The following is a 15,390-nucleotide window of genomic DNA, read 5'->3' on the forward strand; positions in this document are numbered from 1 at the left end:
TCCTCAAACTCCTTTTCATTATTAAAAATCCTCGTGCTGTTATGGTAGCATTATATTGTCAACAAGATTTCTCCCCTTTTACAGCGCTTCCTGGACTGATCGTGTGCAGTCTGTCCATGGGTTTTGTTTTGAAGGGAAAATTAATGCTAACTGGACAATATTTGTGCTAGTGTTCTCTCCATCATGGATTCTTCTGGCAATAAAGCCTCCATCTTTGTTCTCAGAGGAACTGTGGGTAGAATTCTATCAGATCCTTAGTAGTCAGTTATGATGATGAGAGAGCTAGTCAGTGTTTCTCAAACTTGGCGACTTTAAGACACGTGGACTTCAGCTCCCAGAATTCCTCAGCCATCTGGGGATTTCTGGGAGTTGAAGTCCACATGTCTTAAAGTTGCCAAGTTTGAGAAACACTGGGGTAGATTATCCTCCTTGAAAAATGACTGCAGATGTAGTAGTTCCATGTGACTTGATGCATACAAGCCAGTGGTTCCAATTTATCATGGGACAGTCCAGATTTTTCCAAAGGAAGGTTTGCAAATAATTGCAGTATGAAAACAGACATGATCCTTTTCTGCAATTCAGTGCATCTGAGACTGAGCTGCAGAGTCTCTGGTGTGCATCTCACTTTGGAGTACAAACTCATTAAGAAACTTTAAGCAAGCCACCGCCCCACCTGTACATTACACAGAGAATTATAAAGTTGACTTATGGTACACAACTGGAGGCCTCAGAGACACAGATAATTCCCCAAGAATGCAGCACCCCTCTGTGACTTCCATATGATAGTACATAATTGTAATTTTTAATGTGACACGGGGAAATAGATATTAAAGTTGTTTATTTGTAATTAAATTTAAATGAATCCTTTTTTTAAAAAATCCCGTTCTCACAACCAACTCAAAGACTGGGATCTACAGCCTAGAAGAGGCTGTGCACGTTACAGAGTTGCAAAGACTGATCTGAAAAGCAAATGCAAGGCTGAGATGCTTAACCAGGTGAGTTCAAGATCCAGCTGCTGCATTTGCACGGTGTGCAATGGTTAAGTGTTAACCATGTGTAAGTGTTTAATAGCTTAGTGCGTGTTCTGCAAATGCGGCCCAAGTGAAGCATTTTCGGCATTTGGAAATGTTATGCAAATGCCAGTGATGATAAATTGTAATTATTGGCCCACCACCAAGTTTCTAAATGTTAAATATATGTGTTCATATAAAGCAACCTTATCCTGATATAATCATTGGACATGTATTACTTATAACTAATGTAACGCTCATGAACTCAGGATATTATTTTTCCCATTCCAATGATTTGAGATCATTGAAACTCACACCACCAGGGTTCACAGACAGTGTTTTGCTACTGAACCATGTAGCCTCCTAGTCAACAGATGAAGTTGCCAAGATCACAATACGGGTCCATCAAGCTTCAGGTTGCTGGCTCTGACCACCAGCAGACCTCTGTCTATCCTTCCCACCAAGGTGCCCTGGACACATGGAGATCTGCTGCCAGTCAGAGCAGGCAGCCTGAAGCTGTGCTCCTGGAAAGATGTTTGAGTTGTAGATTCTACATCCTGGTTCCATGGAATTTGGATTTCAGCTTTGTTTCAAAGGGGAGGCAAGACTGGATAATTTGATTCCGCACGGCCTGGAATTCTGAAATCTGAACTGGAATGATTTGTACAACCCTTTTCATTTTAGCTTCTTTTGTATTGTCGAAGGCTTTCACGGCCGGCATACGATGACTGGTGTGGGTCTTCCGGGCTGTGTGGCCGTGGTCTTGAAGTCTTGTTTCCTAACGTTTCGCCAGCACCTGTGACCGGCATCTTCAGAGTGCAGGAGCACAGACAGGAACTGCTCCTGTCTGTGCTCCTGCACTCTGAAGATGCCGGTCACAGGTGCTGGCGAAACGTTAGGAAACAAGACTTCAAGACCACGGCCACACAGCCCGGAAGACCCACACCAGTCATTAGCTTCTTTTCTTTTTAGTTTTTGGTTGCTTTTCCCCCTCTTTTTCCTGTTAATGTTATAAATAACATTATTGTTATGTTTGTGTTTAATGTTATTTATAACATTATAAATAACATTTTTCATGTTATATCCTATAATAGTTGTTCCATTTACCTATAAGTTAGTATCATATGTTATGAGAGCCAGTTTGGTGTTGTACTTAAAGGTGTTAGATGAGGAGCCAGGAGACCATGAGTTCTAGTCCTGCCTTGGGCACAAAGCCAGCTGGGTGACAGAGAGCCAGCCACCCTCTCTCAGCCCTAGGAAGAAGGCAAGGGCAAACCACTTCTGAAAATGTGGCCAAGAAAACTACATGGACTTGTCCAGGCAGTTGCCAGGAGTCAACACTGACTCAAAGGCACACACGCACACAAATGTTATCAACTGTCATGCTTTTATAAAGCACAACACAGATTTAAGATAAAAAGGTTGCTATAGGTCTGTTTATATAATGGTTCCTGGGCTGGAAGCTGGGAGTTTCTGCATGTAGAACAGGGGCTGAGTAACTGCCAGAGGGGAAATATGATCAGGAGGAAGACAATACCCATAGAATACAGTTTTTGATAGGCTCATAAAGTTGGAAACAACCAACTCCCTGCCTGGGGCAGGAATCTTCATATTGTCCAGCTGAAAACCTCTAGTGATGGAGCCCCCATGACTCCAGAAGGCAGGTTGTTCCACTGCTTAATAGCTCCCACAGCCAGGAGATTCCTCCTTAGTTTGAGTTTGGATCTTCTTCTGTAAAGCTTCCACCCACTGGTTCTTGCCATACCTTCAGGAGCTATGGAGAATAAATCCCACCTTCTTCCCTGGGTTAGCCCTTCAAGTACTGAAAGACTGCTGCCATGTCCCCCATAGCCTTCTCTTGTCAACAGTCAATTCCAGTTCCTGGTCAATTCTGTCAACCCAGTGTTTCTCAACCTTAGCAAAGATGAGTGGACTTCACCTCCCAGAATTCCCCAGCCAGCATGGAGAAGTCCCATGGAGTGGGAGTGGACTTGAAGTCCACTCATCTTAAAGTGTCAAGGTTGGGAAACACTGCTTTAACTGCTCTTAATGGGGTTGAAAACACTCATTCATTTAAGGCAGTGTTGTCCAAACTTGGCCACTTTAAGATGAGTGGACTTCAACTCCCAGAATTCCCCAGCCAGCCATGCTGGCTAGGGAATTCTGGGAGTTGAAGTCCACTCATCTTAAAGTGGCCAAGTTTGGACAACACTGATTTAAGGCATTCTGAAGCACGTAACTGCAACTGCCCTATCTGCAAAGGGAGGAGGAGAAGAGGGAGTGGAACGTCACTCCTAAGCCATTGATAATTTATCCTTAAGAGGAACACTGTCATATTACTCTCCCCCCCCTCCCGCAAACCATCTATCCCTTTGAGCCAAAATAACACCCTCTTTGTTTTGGAAATCTGGATAATTCAGGGTTTTTCAGGGAAAAGGGACACATTACCCAGTGAGCAGTGGGGAAGAGTCTTCATTCATAGAAGCACAATGCCAAAAGGGAGGGGTGATATAAAACAGAACGCTGATTTATCCAGATCTCAGAAAAGTGATACTACTGAGGCACATGGCTTGAACACTGCCTCCCTCCCTAAGCTATTCCTATTATCAGTGCCAGACTCCAGCTTTGGGGGCAAAATGACCACTGGGGAAGCACCCTCCAGAAGTTCACCCTGTATCTTTGGGCCCAGTTGTGCCCCTGCCCAGGGAGGGAAATCAAAGCAAAAATAGCTGTTCCTCTTCCTCTTGGCTGCTGTTGTTCATTAGGCATTCACTCCAAAAAAGTGGCAATCCAAAACGTGGAGAAATAACAATGCAGGGGCTTTGGGGGTTGGCAGTAAGCCCCCTGCTGGCACGTGGGCTTTGGCAGATGCCTGATACTGTCATCCCTGCCTCTTCCTCCTCCTCCTGCTATTAATGGTATTGTTATATTTGGTCCACATTTAATCAAACTTTGTAGCTCAAATGGTGGAATGTGTGCAAAACAAATCATCATCCTGGGGGAAGCACATCCAGAGTCTTTGCATTCATGAAAAAAATAGTTCCTATGATTTCCCCACCAGGATACATCTTCTATTTATTTGGCACTTAAGTCATTCTAGTTCAGCTCCCAGGGATGAGAAGTGTTGCACCAAGTATCTCTCTGCTTACTTGTATGTCTGCACATCCATCCATCCATCCATCCATCCATCCATCCATCCATCCATGATTCATTCCTTCCTTCCTTCCTTCCTTCCTTCCTTCCTTCCTTCCTTCCTTCCTTCCTTCCTTCCTTCCTTCCTTCCTTCCTTCCTTCCTTCCTTCCTTCCTTCCTCCCTGCCACCCATTGCTATATACTGCAGCTTTCCAGGCATTCCAGAGAAGATCATCACCCTGAAAGTGTTACAAATGCAAGTCAAGTCAGGATGGAGCTGACCTCCCCCCCCCCCCCCGTCTCTCCACTTGAACAAGTCTCTCTGCACAATAACACCCTTTTCTGGTCCTTCACATAGAGCCTTTTCTTCTCTGCCTTTAGAAGTCAGCAAAGTTACAACATCAGCCGGATGCTGAGGCTCGATCACAAGGGCCCCCTGGTAACAGGCTCTGTTGATCTCCAAAGCACTGAACGACTAAGGTTAGAGCTGGCTGGGGAGCCCATGCCAGCCTTTGCTTCATCTCCTTGGTGCAATCATTTTTGGAATTGTCCTGTTCAAAGTGAGCTGAATCAGAAGCTCTTTGGGTTGAAAAATGTACATTTGGTACCATTTAGGAAAGTCAAGTTAAATACCTATCCAGCTCAAGAAAACAGGGACTTTGTTTTGGTTCCAGAAATTCTTCTTTTTAAAATTTATCTGGATTTGGGACATCAAAGTCACCTGGCTATCTTTCCTGATGAAATCAATGCATTTTTTCTTCTTTTTATTGCCAAGCATACAGATGTGCTTCCATTTCTGAACTAAAGTTGTGCCTTCCCCATTAATGGTGTACACACGTGCACCAAGAAAACACAGCAAAACCACACAGTCTTGGTGCATCACACTGTTCTTTGTCTATGCTGTTCTACCACATGCAGGGGTATCTGTGTGCACCAGCAGAATACTGCATAGGAAGAATCCAAATGTAATCACACAAACGACCATACGGTTGTTTCATTGTGCTGCATAAATGCTTATGTAACAGTAATACGGAGACAAGAATGGTGAGATGAAATGAGCTGAAGGAACAGATAAGTTGGAGCATCTATGCTGTCCACTTGCCAGAACTATTCATTATTTACTTAAAATGTTTCATGTAACTCTTCAGCAACTACCATAGCATAATAAATGCATGAGATTACTGGTATAATAGCTTGCAAGGTTATCTGGGCTTATGCACTCTGAGAAAAAGGACAGGATTCTGGGTAGCACAAGGTTGACCACCTGTGGCCTGATCTTTGTCCCTCTTGGCTTCTGCAAGCAGCTAAAGATGGGTAAGTTGGATTCAGGAGATGGTTAACACCTCTCCGAAGGAGGGGACTGTCCTAGCATGGAGGGCTTTTTCAGGTGTCCCCTCCCCTGGGGTGAAACAAGCCGAAACTAAATCCCAGCAAGACAGCAGCTGTTTGCCCCGAAATCATCTGGTTCTTTGGGGGCTTCCATGCTGGCTCTCAATGGGGAGTGCTTCTCTGAAAGAAGGTCTGTACCTTGGCATTGTCCTGAACTCCAGGCTCAGTCCCTTGACTCTGAACATCCATACTCTGTCACCCTAGGATTTTAATAAGGTCTCCTGTGGTGTCTTGATCCCCCCCAGGAAAGTGAAATCTGTTTCTTTGGCTTGTCCAGTGAAATGTTCTTTTAGCCTGGTCTTCTTCAGGGATTAGTGCCATCCACAGCAGTGTCTTGCTGGATGCCATCCAGTCTTCCACTTCTGGTTTCCCATCCTTAATGAGGTACCCAGAAAATCTGCACAGCTTTCCTTCTCTTGATGTGTTTGGTTGGTTCAGTTTGCTGGGCATTGAGGGCAGCTTTGCCAGGCGCATTCCTCCTTTTTTGTGACAGCGGCACCGCTCTCTATTTTTGTCTTCTCATTCTAGCAACTTTTTTCCTAAGTTCAACCTCCTTTTGCAAGTGTTTCCATTTTATCCTGTTTGTGACGCCAAGTTGTAAATGAAGTACTGTACATTTTATTTGCAAGAAAAGTCATTGCAGGGTTCTTTTTCTTTAAGAACTCTTTTTTTTCCTGAGAAAAACTAAACAGAGGGGAATTTACACGCCTTGTAGGTCTCATATTAGCTGCCTTTGCTTCAGGCAGACCCTTTTTTTTTTCTTTTTTCATGCCATCCTCCTTGATTGCTTCATCTCTATTCCCTCGTGATCAAAACAAACAATCCCATTCAGTTACGAAAGACCCTGCAATCGCCCAGCAACCCTCTTATCCAGGGACCTCTCTGCAGAACCATACACCAATGGGACCTGCACCCCCTTATACTATTTTATCTCCCTCGCCCTGCCAGTCTTCTCTTCTCAAGACTAAACCTTTCCATTTCCTTCCATTTTTCTTCATAGAACTAGTCTCTAATGATCCCTTGATTGTCTGCACTGCCCTTTTCTGGCCCTGGCCCTTTTGATCAGGATGCTCCTGCAAGGGTTGGTGTTCAGAATCAGATTCGGTACCTGAGGTGCAGAAAGACAGTGGAACAATTCGGAAACGATTTCTGTTGACCCCAAGGAATGGGACGCAATGCAGAGTAAACCAGACTTTGTGTAGTGAGGTTGGGGGGGGGGGCAAAGTTTGCATCCTCTTCTTCCTAGTCAGAATGAATCCTTGCTTTGTTGGTACAAGCCTGTTTGCTTTTCCAAACAGCAGCATCTATTGATCCCGGGAAAGGAAGGCAACGGATCTGCAGCTTTGGAATTAAGCCTGAAGGACTCTGATAATCATTCCCTTCATTAATTCATATTATAAAGCTGATCTCCCTTTGTCTCTCTCTCTGTCTCTCTCACACACACACCCCACCAGGACTCCAAATTGCTTTCCAGTAATAACCAGGAGCAGGCGTGGAAGCCATTCCGATCAAATACCATTTTCATGGAAGCAGGGACAGTTGGAAGGCTCCTATAATATTGGGGAAAAGTGATCCTGCTGGATTTTTCCAGAGAGCATTCAGGGAGCTCAAAACTCTTCAGACTTAAGCTGCTATTATGGAAAACAGGCACTTTGAATCATACAGTGTAAGATGTGGAGTGGGACTTCTAAGAGGCCAACCTCATCATTAATGCACAGAATCCAAAGCCAAAATATCTTGGAGCAAAACACAACAAGTTATGGCAAACTCTACACATCGGTGACATCACTGCACAAGCCCCTCTATGTGACACTGCTGCAGGGCGGGACTTGTGTAGCAATGTCACTGGGCATGCTCAGATGCTGCAAAAGCACATCTTCCTTGACAGACCAGCCAGCCCACCCAGCTTGTTTTCTGCCTGTAATTGACAATTACTAGCCGAGTAGAACAACTACAGCCTTCTGTCCTGTTTTTCACTGGCAAAGAATAATGAAAGCACCATTTTAATGTCCTCCCCCCTCCCCAACTTGAATTTTTAATTTTTTTTCTGGGAGTCAAATTATGTCAGTTGACTTCACAACTGTAATATGGATGCCCTGCCATCTTGGTGCTTCAGGCTACCCAACTTTACCCTCAGGAATTGATTCCATAACTCTTACTAGTGAAACACTTACCCATCATTCAACCAAAGTTGAGTCATCAGGATGCTAATGCTTCCCTAACAGAGCTGCTTAGGGCTCTAGTGTAATTCTTTACATTTCAAAAACTTGAAAGTTCTGAAAGTACTTAGTACTGAGCATTAAGCAAATGTGGAGGATATAATTACAAGCAGGTGCAAATGTGATTCAACCCAAGAGTGACTTACCGCTATAGCTTGGAGCCTCTCCTGCTGAATCGTGCTTGTTTCGATGATCCTGAAAGAAAAACAAGAAGCAGATGAGAAATCCACCTATTGAGGCCTGATTCTTCCCACCCCAGCATGTCTTCCAAAGTTCTATCTGCCTACACTTCAAGGTGGGCTGACCTCCAACCTTCTGTGATGAATGCTTCACTCCTGTTTTATAGCATATCTCATATGTGGCACTTGTAGGCACCAATATTCCCTTAAGGTCTGCCATGCTCCATGTCTCACCATATCTTTATCAGGCTCTTTTAATAATAATAAAGAAGTTAAATAGGAAGTTAGCATGCTGGAAAACAGAGCACTAGACTCAAGCATAATCTGTATTCCCAAGAAAGCTTCTGGGCACAGTGTATAACCTGGACACATCTTCAAAAATAAAAATAAGAGGGTCTTCATTTGGAGGTCTGGCCACCAAATAAATAGGGAGTTGTGAGTGGCTACCCCCCCCAGGACAATCAATTTCATAGAATCATAGGGTTGGAAGGGTTCTTGAAGGTCTTCTAGTCCAACCCCAATTCTAGTCCAATTTGTAGGAATGCTCATAAGTCTATGTCTTCAAGTGTGCTCCAAAGCCCCAAAGGTTGTGAGTTGTCGGCATCTGTCCAAATCTCGGGCTCCTGACCTTGACCCAGGATTACTCTGGTCTCCAAAGTAAGTATAGGGTAGCACAGAGTAATAATGTACCCCAATGCAGCCTTATTAAGTCCCCTTAGGATAAGATGAACTTCTCGGTAAATCTACAGAGGCTTATGCAGAAAATGCTTATATGAACCAAGTTAACTATAACATCCTGTTTGGTCCAAAGATCCTTCTTCACCATTCTTTTATAAGTTGACATAACATTTTTACCATTTTGATTGATGCACCCACACAAACATCTGTTGACTGTGGCTTCTTGGGGCTAGTAGCCACATCCTGGGCCTTAAACCAAGCACAAAAAATGTAATTACAAGCATCTGCAGAACTTCTAAGAGACAGCTAGAGTGGAAATCTCTAGGAAAGTCAATGGGTTTGAAAAAGGCTTCATTTGGTACTAAACTTTATTATTTATTTTAGATTTTTTTTATCTGCCTTCCTTATTTTTATAAATAACTCAAGGCAGCAAACATACCTAACACTCCTTCCTACTCTTATTTCCCCCACAACAACAACCCTGGGAGGTGAGTTGGGCTGAGAGAGAGTGACAGGCCCAAATTCACCCAGCTGGCTTTCGTGCCTAAGACGGGACTAGAAGTCACAGTCTTCTGCTTTCTAGCCTGGTGCCTTCACCACTAGACCAAACTGGTTCTCAAAATTGAAAACAAGGATTAATCCTTTTAATTAAAAAGGATTAATATTTTTAACTGATCACCATCTACCCCAACTAATTGGGAAGGTCTTATTTATTTTGCTTTTCATCTACCCAACAGTCACAATTCTCTGGGTGGATAGCAAATCTACTTCTCCAAAATGTTTTAAGATATTTTTTAAAAATCTCTGACAAAAAAGAGAAAAAAGTAAAATAAGGGCAGTTAATAAATAAATAGCCCAGGAAAGACCATAAAATTTATAAAACCCACTATCATTATCCCAATATAACAGTACACAATTAAATCAAATCATCACGTTTTCCATTAAATTTTACCTATGAGATTACATAAAACATAAACTAAATTATCAGTGGTATCCAGTGGAGTCAAAAAAGTCAAGATGGTGGCATGACTGTAGAATCAATGCCCTGCTCCTTTTTGACATGTATTGCATGTGTGATGCGCATTAAAAAGGGGTGAGGTTTCAATCCTGCACTGAAGGCCACAGTTTTTACTTTTTTGATCCCCTTTGGACACCCCTGTAATAGTTTCTCTTGTGTTCATTTTTAAAAAATCCAACCTGTTTATGACGTAGTATGGGAATTTTTATATTTTTTTAATAAAAAATGAACTATTTTAAGTATGGAGAGAACAGTATTGTATTTGCCTGCATTTATCTGTTAAAAAAGGAGAGAGAGAGAAAAAGAACCACAAACATGATTGATTACATGGAGATTTAAACCCAGAGTTTTACAAGTTAAGGATTCAGAGCTTGGATAGACACTTTTGTCAATTTTACATACTAATCCCTATTCACACTGGTCAGCTTCAAGCTTTTTCCATCCTATTTATAAAGAAGTTTATGAAGCTTGGGAAGTTCTTAGTGAAAAAAATGAATCAAACAAAGCAGTTAACTGTGACAATGACTATTCTTCATAGTTTTGCACAGCTAAATTGCCAACCTAGGAAGAAGTCATTTACACACCTAGAAGGTAAACTTCCCTCTCCCTCTCCAGACACACACAAGTTCCCGATGCCCAATTCAAATCCTTCATTTTTGCAGAGGGCAGATCACCCACATGGTGGTAATGAACACTGGGGAACACACACACCTCTTTATCTAAACAGGATCCTGGTGGCTTCCAGATAAAACTTTCTTCAGCACCCAGCCTCATCTGTACAACCTTACAAGTACTCATTTTTAAAGATCCAGACTTTGTCATCTTCCATTTGTGTACCTCCCCCGTTCCCCCATCTTCTCCCATTACTATGTCTGCCAATTATCATTCTGGAGAAAGTTTGGAAAGGAACAAAGACAGAACAGCTGCCCAGTATTTACTGCAAGTAGACAGGGTGGGATAAATCATTTAGTTTTCATCTTAGGGTGGACTTAACTAAATTTTGCATTTCACATCGATAGGCAAACTGAAACTTAGCTGTCCTTGGAAATTCATAGTTCTTCATGCTTGGGCAATACAGTTCACCTATTCTTTAAAGAAAGAATATTAAGGTAAAGTCTATAAAAATGGAGAAGAAAGGAGAAGAACATATTCAGAAAAATATGGGCAAAATGGAGTAAATGAGAGAGAGCTGTTTGTAAAACTGTTGCACTTTGGCAACATTTCAAGCAAGAAGGGTGGACCCAAAAATTATCAGTGTCAACAAAGCAAATTTAAAGGATTCTCATAAATGAGCAAAAGAGTTACCCATCCCTGATCTATTGATCAGTTATGCATCACTTCAGAGCCACCCCCTGAAGAAGTGAAAAAAGTCTTCACTCTCCTACCATGCACAAATATGAAAAATATTGCTAGGTAGACAATAAAGATATTGTGTGTCTGTGTATGGTTAAGCAGCCTCTACAGATGGCTGCTGTATGTGTCAACCGAGTATTACAGAAGTGTCTGGGGGTGTTTCTTTGAGGGGGACACAGATGGTTTATCAAAACTCACTGGACGCAGTAGACAGGCCCTTAATGACCATTTCCTTCCTCACCTTCTGCCCCCATCTTCCCTCTTTTCTGCATGTTTTTTGTTCCTAAAAACAGGCACTTCCTTCTTGGTGCTCTTGGGGTTTTTGGCTTTTGTATTGTTCTGGTGGGTGGGGAAGCCTCCTCTCATGTCAAAAGGGGAAAGAAAGAAAGAAAGAAAGAAAGAAAGAAAGAAAGAAAGAAAGAAAGAAAGAAAGAAAGAAAGAAAGAAAGAAAGAAAGAAAGAAAGAAAGAAAGAAAGAAAGCGTGAGAGAAAGAAAGAAAGAAAGAAAGAAAGAAAGAAAGAAAGAAAGAAAGAAAGAAAGAAAGAAAAAAAAAACCTGGCTTGCTCCTCTGCTTTAAAACAAGGCCAGATGCATGAGAAAATTAGCAAGGATGAACCATTTTGCACTATGGGGTGAATGGGATCATCTACTCATTGTTCCTCCAGTCGTTTGTCTAGTTAGGGCTACTTGGGCTGGTCTGCCAAAACCCAAATGAACAACAGACTGTAGCACCAGGTTAGGAGTTTCTTGCCTCTCTGCTGCCATCTAATGGTTCTATGGATTTTTCTAGGTTAGACCTGGTAGCCTTACTCCGAGCAGCAATTACCAAAGCTGGCAACTGGAGATGTTAACGTCAGGCATGGAATATTGAGAAACATTTCAACTTTTGGTGGTGAATGGAGGATTGCTGAGGTCAAATGTGGCCTGTGCCCTGGGAAGGCGGTGGACGTACCAAGGCAGTGGACATGCCAAGAGATAGAGCAGGGCTGACTAGAAAAAAAATCTAATGACACAGGGCATCTTCTGGGTGTTCACTGAACAGTAACACAACCCCAAGATAAGGATGGCCCCATTAATACTTAGAAAATTCATTTACTGGGCTTCTCTATGGAAAGTCTGTGCCCATTAGGTTTTGACAATGCTAGAACTGCCCTCAAACAATGAATTTGGGATATAGATCTCCAAATAAATTTAAGCAAGGTATCACACCCCATTATTTATCAGATTCTTCCAAAAGGGTTTGCTCCAGCCTCTTATCTATCATCCATCACGATTCTGAAATTTCATAAGGCCTTCACTTTTGGCAGCCTGGATGCATTGCCCTCAGCAGTCCTTTTTGGACATTTTAAGGGTATTCCTATGTCTCTCCGGTTATGTCTATGTGGTGATGGCTCAATAGAAACTCTAAGCCATATGCTACTATGCTGCTCCCCATATAAGGACTCTAGACTGACTTTCATTTATCCGATCTTGAAGAAATTTCCAAGAAGCGAATGTGATTTCTACTTACTATTACTTTTTTCAAACAAGAACTCAAAAATATCTTCCCAAATCGCCCAGTTTTGTGCTATCATCTACACAATATGTTGCACCATTAATTAAGTTTAGATACTCATTTATTCATCACTTTTTATATTATTATTTTTATTTTATTTTATAATATGTGCTCTTATTTATTTTTGGATCCTATTATACTCATTGTTTTTGTTATAGATATATAGATATAGATGTATGTAACAGTTCTACTATTAGATATTTTATTGTATCTGGCCTTATGGCTGTAATAAACTGATTTGATCTGATTTGGGCATCTTCTGGGCTTCTGAAAAGAAGAGAAAGAATGACAAAAGTGGGGCTAGCAGACTGAACTGGAGGAAAAAAACTTAGATGGCAGCAAGGAGTTAGAATTTTATGTCCTGTATGTCTTTTCTGCCACCCAATGGTCCAATGGGTTTCTACACCATGATATGATAGCCCTAGCATAACTACCAAAGGATGAGATGTACTGAAAAGAAAAAAGTGACAAAGATGGACTGTACAGCTGTGACAGGCTGGCAAGAGGGCAGGAGGGTTGTAAGGTCTGGGGCTATCTGACAGAAGTCGCCTGCACTCCTTAAGTCTTACACTGATGGTGATCTTAACTGTTTTGATTTCTACTCTTTCCTGCAGCCCAGCAGGAGTCAAGCATCATGAAGAAGGACAAATTCCACAGCCTGAATTTTCCACTGATTAAATGCCACCACCTAATCATTGGGTTACTTTTAGTGTCTGTTTGCTTGGAGATCACTATTCCCCAAACAGATGCCTTCTGGAGCTGCTGGAACTACAATGTCCAGAATATCTCACCAGGTTTGCTGAAGGGTCATGCCAGCTGGGGATGATGGGAGATCTAATCTAAAACACCTAGGGATCTGGTGGCAGTGAGAAAAAGGCTGGACTGGTCCAAGCCAGGATTGCATTAGATTAGGAAATGAAGAAACCAGCTTCTGGCTGCATGCTGCCACTGAAGGGGAATATTTGATTCTATATTTGCTACCCTCTTCTGCATTTTGATCCCTATATCAAAGAGTTCCAGCCCTCAGACTACTAGATGATTAGACAGAAGTATGTCTAACAAGAATTAGAAATCTATGGACCTGTGAAGGTTTCCTCTGTCTCAGAATGAGCTCTGATTTGCCTTTTAAATCATGATTTTGAATAATCAACTGGCTAGTAGATATCTTGGGGGCTAGCAATTCCCAATACAGATAGAAAAGAGAAGGAAAAGGAAAAGGGGAAACAAAGGAAGAATTTAATTCATGTCACTGGTTAAATGAAAGATGTCCAATACAGATAGAAGAACCTCAGAAATCAGTTGGAAGGAGAGCATCAAGATTTATGACCAGATCTCCTAATTTGAAGGTCTCTTCAGAGGGAAATGAGAGTGTGGCTCAAAATTGTTCAAGAGAGCAATCCACATGTTAAAAACTGAGTCATGAAAAATACAAAGGAAAAGCATTAATGGTAACACTTTTAATGTTTTTAAAACATTAAAAAAAAGAGGGGGGATTCAAAATACCATAATTCCATGAAAATCTGAGTCTGTACCTTTCTCTTCTTCAAGTTAGTGTTGTCTGGCAATATCCATAGTAAGTCAAGATGGTGGTCAAGACCACATGATCAAAGCCCCAATTCTTTTCTACATGCATCGATGTCATATACACATACAAAGGGGCAGAGAGTTTTGATCTCATAGCTACCATCTTTCTTTTTTATTTTTGCATACCCCAACCTGCTGCCCACCGACACCCCTGTGCAAGGAAGACATGTGTTTTAGGACATTCCCTCTCAAATGATTTCCCTCCCTCCACATGTTGTATACAATATAAGGTACAAGTTAATTAAAAAATAAAAACTCCAAGCAATTACAAACAATAATGGCATAGATGCTCCTCTCCTTGCCAAGGATCACCAAGGCCTTCTGGAAAAGCCAAGTTTTTAAACTATTCTCCAAAAGGCTAAAAGAAGGGAACAGCCATTGAGAACATCTGCCTCTATGCTCTCACATCATACCTGCCTGATAAGAAGAGGCCTTCAGTAGGCATTCCCTATTCTCTACCTGGGTCAGGCAGGCAGAATTTACCTGGGATAGGTGGTGTAAGATACCCAGGCCTCAAGCCATATAGGGCTTCACAGGTAATAATCAACAACTTGGACTGCATTCTGAAACAGACTGCTAACTAATCCAGCTCCTTTAACAGCAGTGTGATATGACAATACTGTGATTGTCTAATAAGTACATGGGCGGCTGCATTTTGCACCAGTTGAAATTTCCTGATAGTCTTCAAGGGCAGCCCCATGTAGACTGAATTGCAGTAATCCAGATACAAGGCAACAAGGGCACGAGTAATCTTCTTCAGAAGAACCTGAAGCCATGGTGACTAAGAATTCTAGGTGTTAAAAATACAGTCCCTGAAGGGCACCAGGTTGGAGAAGGCTGATTTAAAATATCTTAAATAGTTCTAGGTCATAGTTAAGCAAGGTAAGTTCTTGAGGATAAGGAGAGGCCATACTTCAAGCTTATAGGGATCTACTTTTTTTTTTTTTTACTATAGGTTTGGGATCCATCTAATGCATGCATACAGGGGCATCCACAAGGAGATCATAAAAATCAAGGTGGTAACTATGACCGCCACCTTGACTGTTTTGATTATCCTCCCACGGATGGCCCTGCATGCATCTCTCTTTCTCTCTGCTTTTCCCCTCTAGCTATGCACGTGCACACACACATGCGCACGCACACACCACACACACACACAGAGAATGGAAGGATTCTAAGGCCAGGAATTTATATTCAACAGAAGAACCAAATGGATCTTAAGAGTCCTTCCACAGAAGAATACTTCGCCAATTCTTCACTCTAGGCCTATAA

At 42.0% G+C, this 15,390-nt stretch overlaps 1 protein-coding gene across 5 annotated transcripts in view; it reads right to left on the bottom strand.

The window, feature by feature from the left end:
* The window catches only part of PALM (paralemmin), a 75,086-nt gene that overhangs the window by 39,727 nt on the left and 19,969 nt on the right, over positions 1–15,390 (bottom strand). For all 5 annotated transcript variants that reach the window (XM_025172280.2, XM_007436817.3, XM_025172279.2 and 2 more), the window contains exon 2: positions 7,897–7,945. In XM_025172280.2, the coding sequence (XP_025028048.1) occupies positions 7,897–7,945 (49 nt within the window). The remainder of the gene's footprint in view (positions 1–7,896; positions 7,946–15,390) is intronic.

Source organism: Python bivittatus, unplaced genomic scaffold (assembly GCF_059951505.1).
Source record: "Python bivittatus isolate LINGU-HERP-01145 unplaced genomic scaffold, Pbiv_v1 ctg000580_np1212, whole genome shotgun sequence".
NCBI lineage: Eukaryota > Metazoa > Chordata > Lepidosauria > Squamata > Pythonidae > Python > Python bivittatus.